Source organism: Siniperca chuatsi, linkage group LG5, assembly GCF_020085105.1.
Source record: "Siniperca chuatsi isolate FFG_IHB_CAS linkage group LG5, ASM2008510v1, whole genome shotgun sequence".
NCBI lineage: Eukaryota > Metazoa > Chordata > Actinopteri > Centrarchiformes > Sinipercidae > Siniperca > Siniperca chuatsi.
The window spans coordinates 31,709,074-31,722,188 of record NC_058046.1 but is presented as its reverse complement, the minus strand read 5'-3'; the positions used below and the strand labels follow the sequence as shown (position 1 = coordinate 31,722,188).

At 37.1% G+C, this 13,115-nt stretch overlaps 1 protein-coding gene across 1 annotated transcript in view; it reads left to right on the top strand.

The window, feature by feature from the left end:
• Positions 1–10,010, top strand: part of npr3 (natriuretic peptide receptor 3) — a 36,248-nt gene extending 26,238 nt beyond the window's left edge. Inside the window, exons 4-8 of the mRNA XM_044196682.1 lie at positions 2,707–2,842; positions 6,619–6,713; positions 6,844–6,961; positions 7,074–7,158; positions 7,934–10,010. Of these exons, the coding sequence (XP_044052617.1) occupies positions 2,707–2,842; positions 6,619–6,713; positions 6,844–6,961; positions 7,074–7,158; positions 7,934–8,045 (546 nt within the window). The 3' untranslated portion in view covers positions 8,046–10,010. The remainder of the gene's footprint in view (positions 1–2,706; positions 2,843–6,618; positions 6,714–6,843; positions 6,962–7,073; positions 7,159–7,933) is intronic.
• The last annotated feature ends 3,105 nt before the right edge of the window (positions 10,011–13,115 follow it).

Genomic DNA, 13,115 nt, shown 5'->3' with positions numbered 1-13,115 from the left:
TTGATGATACTCAGCAGTGAAGATTGTGAGTTTTCATCATTCACCGTTTTTATTCGCCATGAAAAACAAAGCTGTTTTTGAGGAACCAAGGATGCTTGAAATCTCACGAAACTTGGCACATGCGTCAGACACAGTGTATTTTGTTGTTTGATACGGGTCCCTGGCTTGGATGTGGTAAAATGGCTCGATAGCGCCCCCTACAAAATTTCAATGAATTAGCCCTCACGCTACGTTTCACCTACATGTACAAAAATTGGGAGGCAGATGTATCATCTCTAGACTTAAAAAAAAGCCTCTTGGAGCCATATTCTAAACCCAAAAGGAAGTCAGCCATTTTCATTAGGGGGTTGGGGTTCATATAGCATTTTATTGAATCTGCTCATCAAATCTGGTACCAAATCTTTTTAGGTTCAGCTTTCAACATTTGTTACTACATTTATAAATAACTAAAACTCAAAAATCAGTGATCACCTATTGGATGTCTGAGAAGGCAGAAACAGTTTTGAGTATCAGTTATGTTCACAATCTGAAGCTCTAACCTAAAAATGAGATGAGCAGCAGAAGATATAAAATGTTGATTAATGTACCTGATACATCGAAACAACAGCTGTTAAAGATAATTATTTTTCAACAGCTACTTGATCCAAAGGCTGGACGTTCTGAAGAAGAACTAAGTATTAATCTGATTAAGAATTAAGTTGATCATCTTAAAATGCTGATATGATATGCAAAAATAAAAATATAAAATGTAACTGGGAGATTCCAACTCCTAAAATTGACACAATCAACTAGATCGTTTTAATCGAGATGGCTCATCACTGACAACATCACTGTTGGTCTTGTTGGACTACAAAAACACAGTCCACTCACGGCCATAGAGTGCTGCAACAGAGATGCATGATGTTTCTTTTATCTCACTAAGGTTTTTTGTGTTTTGTTGAGTACAGTCACCAGCAGCTAGCAAAAAGCAAGTTTCATTTTGGCCTGTCATCAAATTGTGGAATTAACGTTAATTATCGACAGCTGATATAATCTGCTGCCAGTGATGTTTTTCATTTCAACCAGAGAAAAAAGGCAGCTGCAGCTAAAAACAGGGGTGATCTCATTTTCATCCTGGGAGTTAAACAGTACAAAGTGGCCCACCTAAATTGGGAAAAGGTTGCTGGGAGGGCAATAAAACCCTTAATCTAGAAGCTCCCAACCAACAAAAACACATGACACAATGAAAAAAATCAACTAAAACATTCTAGTTCCTGAAAAAATAACTTTAAATGCTACAAGGACTCTTAACTCACATGGTCTGCAACCTAAAAAAAAATAATCTTGCTAAATATACTTTTATCTGTCTTCGTCCCGGCCTCATCTTATCATCACTCTGCTCTGTGGCTGCAAAAAATAACATTCAAAATATTTAGAAACAGAAATAAAATTAAAGCTTGCAAACTTGACAGTGCATTACAAAAGCACATTGTCGTCTTGTTACGGCGCTATGTGCGTAAGCTCCATGGCTACAGCATAGGCTTCATTGAAGCTGACCTGCCCCTCCTCAAAGATGTAACTACACACTGGGGCTATGGCTGCTACAGCTCCCCTGTGGGGACAGCAAAAACTGTTATTGGTCATGGTGGGCTGCTTGTGTTTTCTCATAGTATTTTTTAAATGTCAGTGGTGATTGTTGATAGTTCCATAGTTTTGCAGGTATTTGTTCATAAACTAGCATGTTGAACATATTTGGCCTGATGACGGTGCTAGAGAAAAAGTCAAGGGGTTATTAGGATTCATCCTCTGGTATCCATAAATGTCTGTGCCAAAAAAATTCAAATCTATCTTGTAGATTTAGAGGTATTGGGTAATTTTTGAAATTTTTGACCTGATGATGGTGCAAGATGAAAAGTCAGGGGATCACCAAAGTCTGTACAAAAATCCATGGCCATCCATCAGGGTTAGGGTTAGGAGCCTGCTATAGTCGGCACTGTGCCTTCTTGTTAGTCTAGTCCAGTCCGTTGTCCAGGTGGACTCCTAGGTACTTGTTGTCCTCACCAACAGTGATGCCTCATAGTGATGCCCAGATCCTGTGGGCATCACTATGTCTGGTTTTCTGAGAATAAAAAGGACATCGTAGAAAAGGTTTCAGTCGTAGTCATCTGGACACTGTTTTCAGAATCAAGACGTTTCGGCTCCCATCCAGAAGTCATTCTCAGTTGTGAAAATAGTTGTGAAAATTTTATTCTGTCCTTTTTATCTTAATAAAAAGGACAGTTATTCCTGAGGTACTTGGTGCATCTCGTCTTACCTCCGCTATTTTGAACTTATGAAGCAATATGTCAGTGACAGAGATACAAGATAATAATCAAATGGAATTGTAGACAATGCGTTGGGGGTCTGCCACGTGGTTACTGGGACATGGTACTATAACTTAAATGGTTCAAAATGGTATCCAAATCTCTGTCCACTGTAGTGGACATCATGCATGAAAGGGTTAAAATATAACAATTTCGTCTGGAAGGGGCTTAGAAAATTAGATGGTCAGGCCTTCCCCCATGGAGCCCCACCGACAATGCCAGGACTACGTTACTGAATTTAAGTTATCAACTATCCAAAGCATACATTGTAAAAATTGTCTTAAGACATTGTGACTGTTGTGCATTATGCAGTATTGTAGCTATTGTACAATCACTTCCTCTTTATGACTATGTTCCATTTCAGGTCAACATGTTTGTTGAGGGATTCCATGATGCCATGTTGCTGTATGCCATCGCCTTGCATGAAGCCATGAAAAATGGATACAGTAAGAAGAACGGAACAGAGATCACGTCACGCATGTGGAACAGAACTTTTGAAGGTAAAACACACTGCTTACACTAAGTCAGTGATTACTGCCACACCACTATGATCAGTGTTACTAGTGTGTGGTGTGGTAAAAATCTAACCCTAACCCTTTTACTTTTTTACAGTTTTTAGTAAACACTGTCACAACTCTTGTCAATCAGATTTATTTGTCTTTCTAATATATGCAATTGTATCAATTACTTCCTAGCTATTTTTTTCTTTAACTTACAACTAAGACTTACAACTATTTCAAATATTCTAAAAATAATATACAGCATTGGCACATTTGCTGTTTCAAGCTCCTATAAAAGCATCATCAGGAGCAGGTAGAGGTGTAAATACCAGGTGTGCCAACTGATTGCCCAGTTGCACCAATTAGGCTGATGTCACAGGCCTAAACTGGCCTATGATCTCAATTACATGATCGCAAAGTTTAATACCTACTCAGATATGAAGCAGAACATGTTATATAAAGAACCATACTGTCATTCAGAGTTATCAGTTAAAAGTTCCTGTTCTAATCAAAAAGTCTCACTACTTGTTTCAAATACATAAATAGCCTACATTACGGTGGCTGAGAGACCTTAACACACTGGGACATAAGAAAACATATGCAAATAGACAAAACACAAGCAAAATGAAGAATGAAAACTGTGGCAAATAAATAATAAATAAAAAATATAGTCGCAAGCGTCAATGGCCGGGGTCCAAGCAGACTGCAAACATTTGGATGCTTGTTTTTTCTTATTTAATTGACAAGAAGCAACTCTTGATTTTCTTTAAAATAATTCATCCTGGTCATCCCTATATGCTGATGCTCTGTTGAGGTATATAAATCTACTTTCAGAAACATTTGATGTAGCTTATGAAGCAGTGAAGAGTGTTTCACATGACTCCATTTGTTGCTATTTTGCTAAAAATTGATTGGCTTGTATAACTGAAACGGATTGGTGTATCGAAATTTCTTTAACAACTTAAGATCAGTGAAGTCTGCAGATGATCCTGACTAAGTTTTGGGACGATTGGCCCAGTGGTTTCTGATGAGATGTCGAAAATAGGATTTTGAAAAAATTGAGGAAAAAAACCCCACAACATTTGACATTTTTAGAGCAGAAGACCAGATGCCGATTACTTGAGAGATTAAAATGATGAAAGCATTTTGACTCTCGGCCATACCATTTTTTGAGATAATTGCGAAAATGTAAACTTTATTATTACAGCGTCACCTCAGTCATTGACTGTCTATGAGCCTGAGTAGTGGATGGAATTTTTAATGTTTCTAGGTCTTACAGTTTTTGCTGCACAAACACTTTCAGCAGAGAAAAATAATAATACATTTTCACGGGGTCACAATAGGCAACCTTTGACTTGAATGGGAAGTCATTGGGGATATGTGGTTTCTACACATCTTCTCAAAAGTTGAGGCATTGATATCACATGTGCAAAACTGGGGTATATTTGTCTGTTTAAACTTAAAACACTTAAAACTGTTGGTGATTAAAATTGAGAAAAAATTCAGAAAAAAAAATCCAACATCATTCTGCTGGTTTCGGGTGTATTGTCATACTTTGGTGAAGTTTGATCAAACTTTTGGTGAAATAGAAAATGTTGTGCATACACTACTAATTACAGTGACACACTGAATGTCACTGCGGACTCATCGTTTGACCGATATGAACACCGTTTGAAATGTGATATCTAGTATCCAAAGTGTCTGTGTCAATGTAGGTAGCATTTGAAAGAAGACTTGTGGAGATATAGATGTTAATAGATTTTGCATATTTTGAAAAATATAGAGTGACAGAATTGACCGTAGGTTGTAGTGAGGCAAACTTTTATCACACATTAGTGGATGTGCAGAAAAGAATTCCGCTCTCTAGGACCTACAGTGAAATTTCAATGATTTTTGGAAGTTTTGACTGCAATATTCATAAATGATGCACTCTGCATCTCGAAAGCAAGTGTTCTGACTTCAGCAATTTCAACAACTAGCTGGAAACTTAAGTGTTCAACCTGAAAGCTCGCTCCCGTAGACACAACATTAAAAATGTGGGGATACCCAAGGGAGAAAAAGAAGAGAAACCCACTAAATTCATCTCCAAATTCATCCCCAAGTTGCTTGGGACAGAGCTCTTCCTAGGGTTGATACTTTGCCGGGGGCCAAAAGCAACCCCTGGAATACGCGACAAAGAGGATGTTCCGGATTATAATAACCAGGTGTTGATGCAATGTTGTGGTTTTTTTCGGGACGTGATGTGGGACTGTGTGATGGAGGAGTCAAGTATAGCCTGTATTACCCGGCGAAGCTATACATCCATCATCCGAACGGAGCATTCACTATCTTCTCAGATCCAAGGGACACCAGCGTATGATACTATGAGAGTTCTCTGTTGAATATAATTTCATAATATCGCAGGTCGTGTAAAATCTTTTACTGTCCTTTTTATATGGGCGTTGTTGCCAAGCATTAACTTGATTTATATTTTTTTCCTTTTGACTCATTCACTGGTGTAATGGAAGTAAGACTCTTTACTCAAGTAATGTAGTTAAGTACAATTTTTATCAGACTGGTGTAATTTTCAGGTTATTTTAATCAAGGTAAACACAGTGGACAGCCATGCATAATGGCACTGCGCTCAGGTGAGGCACTTCTCAAATCAGAGGCTGCAGATTTATCAACAAATCTGACTTGCTGCCTTCAGATGGCTGCAGGAGTTTAATGAATTAAAGGAGAAGTTTTTCATAGTGTAGAGCAGCTGTGAATAAGAAATAATGTAAGAATTACTCTTGTTAATTTACCAAAAAAATGCATACTGACTCACCGATGCTCCTGCTTTAATTACACTAAACGTTAATTTTTGATGTTGATTTAAATGCATTAGAAAAACTGCCTACCAGCACCTTTACAGGTCACTTATTAATAGGGCTTCCTTCGACTAAATATTCTCCTAACGTTCATTATATTAAATTATTTCAAGTTACATTTTTGGGGCATCAGAAAATGATTTGTACTAACTAATACCAAGTAATGGTATCCCATAAAAAATAAAAACTTGTTTTGGGCTCATTCAAATATTTAGTTTGTAGAAGATTGGTTATAATTTGTCAGAGGAATGTTGAAAAAACACAAGTGTAAAAAACATAAATAGAAGGACTTAAAGCTAGGGTAGGTAACGGAGAAACTAGCAAGAGACAGCTAGATTTTGAAAGTATCCGACCGAAATAATCCCACCCCCTCCCTCAGGCCTCCCTCCAAAGCCACTGCCCTGAAACACAACATGCGCAGTGAGTTCATGGCAGAGTCCGCACAGGTAGGCAGACAGATAGGCTGGGCTTTATTACAGGCCTGCGACAGCCACAGATTATTTTTTTTAGAGCATTTGATTTATTGATTGCTTTTGGGATGGAAAGAGAATTTCAACAAATATAGCAAAAAATGCTTCTGAAATACATATTACCTGCCCTAGCTTTAATGGCCAATGAACACAGGATCCAGCTGCATCACACTCTAGCTCAAGCTGCTATTCTAGTCATCCTGTGAGTGTCCACCGGCTCCGTGACTGCAGCGGCTCACACACAACTCTTTTCCCTGCCGCTATCTTAACACGCCGGCTCTATTATTATGCTCTAAAGCATGAAATTCACTGTGAATATATATATATATATATATATATATATATATATATATATATATATATATATATATATATATATATTTTTTTTTTTACTCTCTACTTTCTTGGGAGTGTAGCTAAATGAAGTTCTCATTGTTTTCATGATGGTGGACAGGAATCGCTGGCCAGGTATCGATGGATGTCAATGGTGACAGAAACGGAGATTTCTCTTTGATGGCCATGACCAATGTTGAGGCAGGGACATATGAGGTAAGAAGAAGCAAAATTCCAACATTGTTATGAGCCACCCCCAAGGTGCTAACATCTACCCTATCAGGCAGAAGATGGTAAATGTACTTTTTATTTCAACTAGATGATAATATGGTATGCTAACTTACAGGTGGTGGCCAACTACTTTGGTGTAAATGGAACTTTTCAGCTGCTGCCTGCCTTCAACACTGACCATTTCACTCTGAGAGGAAGATATAAAGCACACACAGAGATACCGGACAAATCATGTAAATGAACACTGCTGTTCTCTGAAACCTGTGACTATGAATTTGTATATAATCTACAGTATCTGTGTATGATGGAGTACATGTTTTTACCAAAAACTGCTCTTACAAACAGGTGGACTAGGAGTATCAGCTTTGACTGGAGTCATAGTGGGAGCTGTTTTGGGAACTGCAATGCTTATAGCATTCTACTTTTTCAGGTAACAAAATGTGATATTTATCTCCTCCTGTATACTAATATTGTCGCATTCAAGTACTGTCTGTCAAATGTTGTTGGCTGGCTCACCCGTCAATTAAACCTGGCCTCCCACTCAAACGCTTTGAGGCTCTTGTATTCCTTACATAATAAATGATGTATCTATTTGAAAATTACTTTTACATTATTTTTGACTGTAAAATTGATGACTTGAATAATATTATTTTACAATTTAGTTCTTTTTACCTAGTTTTGATTGTCTATTCTGTTGGTTTTAATCACCAACCTCAAAGCTGAGAACTGAGGATGCAATGACACTGCAGTCCAGCATTGCAAGGGACACAAGTCAAACAGTCACAATCACACAGGCCGGAAACAGACCTTAAACTGACCCATATTATCTAAACCTCTTATATGGAACTGACAGCAAAAATGAGCACGTCCAAATGTCTGTTAAATATAATTGTGTATTGCATAGAAACAAAAACTGCATTCACACAGCTATGTTTATGTAAGTACAGTACATGTACTGCGGGATTAAAACTAAAAAAAGAGTCTCTTTGTAAAATGTAATGGACTTTTACAACACAGTTTAGATAATCTTTTTCAAGTTTTCTCTACCAAACAAGTAATAAGACTCTGTTCTAGCCGTTGCTTCCCAAACTGTGATTTCAGTGAGTAAGATTTTATGATAACTGAAAGGAATGATGGTGAAAACAAACAGGTTGAAAAACAAGATTTTTCTTTTAACGTGTATCCTTTAATTCATTCCTGTGCAGAAAAAACTACAGGATTACCATTGAGCGTCGCACACATAGTGAAGAGTGCGACACTGGGAAGCACCGTCAATTGCGACAGGACTCCATCAGATCAAACTTCTCAGCAGCATAATTGGCAGCAGCGGCAGTCCTTTCACAGAAAATCACACATCTGAATGTGACCAAAGACTTTGCAATGGTTGTCAATGGAGCCATGCTGTTAAAAATGAGACATTTTGTGTTTGTATCCTTTATGTTTGTATCCTTTTAATGTTTTGACTTATTGTAACTCAGGACAGTTGTAACAGTCACAAAGCACCACTTAGTTGAATTTTCAGTACACAGGTATATGATTGTATTGGTGAATAGAAAGCTTTGGCCATAATATTCTTTCTGGATTTAAAAAAAATGTATTTAATTTGTTCATTTCTTTAAAATATTTAGATGGTGGTTACCATGACTGAATGATTCAGAACAGACAGTGTATCTAACACTACATTGGCATGCACTAGTAGGGTGGGTGAGGTCTACTTTTGCCTTTCAGGTTGACAGGACAAATGGAGGCCCTATGTTTAAGGGTGCTAAACAATAATAGCAGAGCAAAACTTTGAGGAAATGAGACTGAGACTGAAACGGGATATAGGCTAGGTCTATATCTATAGGCTATAAGCTACTGATATTAAGCTACTGATATTGTAAGGTTTTCATCTCACCATAACCTTGCTGAGATCCAGAAGCCTTTATACAAATCTAATTCCTAATCCGTAACTGAGCACAGAAAACACTAAACACACACTAAAATGAGAAACACTGGGTCACATATCATCTTGAAAGTTCATCTCTTCTACGCCTTTAGATTGCCATATTTCCTTTTTAAATTTGTCTATTTAATAAATTCACTTGCACACTGCATAAGTAATTGTGGTACTACTTTCTGATACTAAAAAAAAAAAGCATGATTTTTTTAATGGTTAATAAATTAATTACTAATGCTTTATAGATCAGTAATAAGCCAGTAATAAGAACAACTTGGGTTGGGTCATGGTCGGTTTGGCTGTACATCTAATTGTCTGCCCAATGAATTTAAGGAAAACTATGATTTATTACAACTCAGGTTTTATTTTTCATCTCTTTCCTTTGGTTCAGTCAGTCAGTTATGATCATCTGACCTGTCTGATCTTCTGAGCACTCAACTTTGTTGCCGTGTTAGCAAAACAACTGTTCTGGAATTTTTTCATAAACAATCGAACAAATGGCCAAAGATGCAAAAAAGTAGTAAAAAAAACAACAACAAATGATTAGAAAAAACATTTTTCCTTTTATAGACCTAGCTAAATACATAAAGCAATTTTCCTGCTGGAGGATAAACACAAACATTGTTTTTATTAATGGCTTATCACTGATGCATTCATTATTAAATTATTTTATAAAAAGACATAAGTTCCATATTATAAAGTCCTTATCAGAAAGTGGAACTGAAATCATTATTGTGATATTCATGATAGATAATTATATTTCTGTTTATAAAGGTAGTATGAGATCCTTTCCATAAACAGTAGTGACTGCATGGAGAACAAAATGTGTAGGCCAGGGCATCTCTGCAGCACCACACTACTTACATTATAATGCTGTTTTGTCACACATTTTACCTTTATCAAAAAATACTTCGGTGATTTGGATATTGCACTTGGCCATATTGCGATTTTGATAATGTTTTGATTAATTGTGCAACCCTATTTTTTTAGTTAACTCTGTCATTTGGGTTGCATTACTCATTCAGAATTTAAAGACAAGGTTGTTATAGAAACAAAATAAAGACAGTGTACTTGGTAAAGAACCTTCCTAGCCTGTTGGTTCAGTTTGTGTGTTGGAGAAAATATTCTGAGGTAAAAACATTTCTAGAGCACCACATTATTTTTTTTTATTTAAAGCTCTGTATAGTATTAATATAATGACTTTTGGTATCGAGTAGGGTATAGTGACTTAACGGTGACCGTAATGTATTTAAATTATTATGTTATTTATAAGATCAATATTTTAAAATATTTTTCTCACAGTATTGAATTTATAGTGATTTTATTAAACTTAATCCTATTTGGTTTCTCTTATATTCATTTTGCCATGATATCTTAAATTACACCCACACGCCTGTTGTACACAACAATGAGTTCATGGTATTTTTCTTATATGTCAGTTATGACATTAGTGCAGGGACTGTTTGATTTGTATAATAGCCTGTCAATTGTTTCTCCATTTGTATAGCAGTCGCAATAACATAAAAAAAGAGAAAAAAATTAAACACTCACATATACATGTACACACATGCATACATACCAGCACAAATATGGCTACCCAATTACTGTGTGTACATATATACAAAGAAATAAAGGTGGGTGTGTGGTGGTGGTAGTGGCTGCTTTGTACCTATAAATATGTACACACAGTACAAGTCAAAGAACATGCAGGCATGGGTACCTGCATATACATATATACACACATACTGTATACACACCTGCAGATATTCTATATACTGGGGGTTGGAGGTAGAACAACTGTATGTGCAAAATTTTTTACAGCCACATACATGCAGATATACACACACACGTGTGAGTACATGTGCGAGGTTACATATAATGCTTTGTACAAAATATGACCAGTGTTTTCTTGTTGCACCATTTAATTTAGTTGATCTTTCTAGAATGCAGATGTCATGAAATTTCTATATTTTGAAATTTCTATTCCTTCTGTTCTCAAGTGTGCATTGACGTGATAGTGAGCAGCTGTAACGAAAGTTTCCCCTCGGGGATCAATAAAGTATTTCTGATTCTGATTCTGATATATCCAAGTTTGATCTAATTGTATTTGGCGATAAACCAAGTTTTTAAAAATAACCTTCCCTAAAATTATCGGTCATTGTTGATAGGACAAAGAAAGATTATTACTATAAGAACAAAACAAAATAAAAAAAAACAGCAATATAGACCTGAGAACCTAATAATAAATAATAAAGAATAATTAATTCCCAGAGTTTTTGAATAGTGCTACAAGTCCAAAATATATGCATACAATTACCTGTTTCAGAAAAGGTACATATACTGAATTACATTTATCTTCAACCATTCCTATTCTATACCTGCATACAGGAGTAAAGTATGTCCTCTGAACAAATTTATAATGAATTAGCTGATGGGCTGGATTTTTTGACAAAAAGAGGATGCCAGACCATATTTGACCAAGACCCTGTAATTCCTTTTCCCAGACCAGCGTGATAGGAAGTTTGTTAAGTTTATGTGAGATTAATGTTTTATAGATACAGTCCTTCAATTTTCTAGTAAAAATAATGTTACCAGGGAATGTGCCATCCAATCAGTCTTCATACACCTTGAAAATAGCAACTCCTACATCAGAATGCTGTTTGTTGATTTCAGCTCAGCATTCAACACAATTTGCCCCATGAAATTGATTGGCAAACTTAACACTCTTGGCTTGAGTACTACGCTCTGCAACTCTCTCAAAGGCGCCGGTCCTTCCTGTCGATGCCTCTGCAGTCCCGGCTCCTATGGCTCCTCCTGTCTCCACTGCGTCTCCTTCCTCCTGTGGCCAGCACTGGTCGGGCAGCTTGTCACTCTGCCTGAGCGACAGCGACTGATGACGGCCTTCTGCAGCATCCTAAGGCCTTTTTTACGTAGCAGTCTTCATCGGGCTGAGCCCCCTCACCCCTGTCCAGGCAGCTCACATACATAATCTCCTCATCCTCTCTTCCCCCCACTACAATTAATCATTAACCAGGGAAATCCGCTTCATAAATGCCATCACACGCTGTTTCCCTGGTGCCACAGTCCTCGATATATTGGATACACTCCTGGACCTTCTGCCCTCACTCTGAGCACACTAAAAACGATTTTAACCTCCTTTTTAACATTTTAAAAGGACTGTGGAAAGTCAGTTTTCATTTCTGGCCCCATTCCCATTCCCACTATCTTCAAACAGAGGAACCTTAGAAACAGCTGAAAAACCTAATATATATTTAGACTGCTTTTCTCCTATCGACTTTCTTCAACTAACTTCAACGATTAATTCATCTAAACCATCAACCTTTCTCTTAGACCCCATTCCAATGAGACTGCTTAAAGAAGTTTTACCCTTAGTTAGCATGTCTTTACTGGATATGATCAGTCTGTCTTTATTAACAGGCTATGTCCCACAGTCTTTTAAAATAGCTGGAATTAAACCTCTTCTTAAAAAGCCCACTCTTGATCCAGGGGTTTTGGCTAACTATAGACCTATATCTAACCTTTCATTTCTCTCTAAGATCCTTGAGGAAGCAGTCGCCAATCAGTTGTGTGACTTTCTAGATAACAATAGTTTATTTGAGGATTTTCAGTCAGGATTTAGAGTGCATCATAGCACAGAGACAGCACTGGTGAAAATTACAAATGACCTTTTAATAGCATCAAAAAATGGGCTTGTCTCTGTACTTGTCTTGTTAGATCTTAGTGTTCCTTTTGACACCATTGACCCATCACATCCTATTACAGAGACTGGAACATTTAATTGGCATTAAAGGAACTGCACTAAGCTGGTTTAAATCCTATCTATCAGATCGATTTCAGTTTGTACATGTGAACAGTGAGTCCTCCGTGCACAGCAAAGTTAGTCATGGAGTTCCACAAGGTTCTGTGCCTGGACCGATTCTATTCACCTTATATATGCTTCCTTTAGGCAATATTATTAGGAAACACTCATTCATTGTTATGCGAATGATACCCAATTATATCTTTCGATCAACCAGTTAGCTAAACTCCAAGCGTGCCTTAAGTACCTGGATGACCTGCAATTTTCTGATGTTAAACTCTGAAAAAAAACGAAGTTATTGTACTTGGCCCCAAACACCTATGAGACGCGTTATCTAAAGATATAGTTACCCTAGATGGCATTGCCCTGGCCTCCAGCACCACCGAAAGGAACCTCTGAGTTATCTTTGATCAGCATTTATCCTTTAACTCCTACATTAAACAAACTTCAAGGACTTCTGTCACCTACGTAACCTGACAAAAACCAGGCACATCCTGTCTTGATCGATAGATATAATTGGGTATCATCTGCATAGCAATGAAAGTTTATAGAGTGTGTCCTAATAATACTACCTAGAGGAAGCATATATAAGGTGAATAGAATCGGTCCAAGCACAGAACCTTGTGGA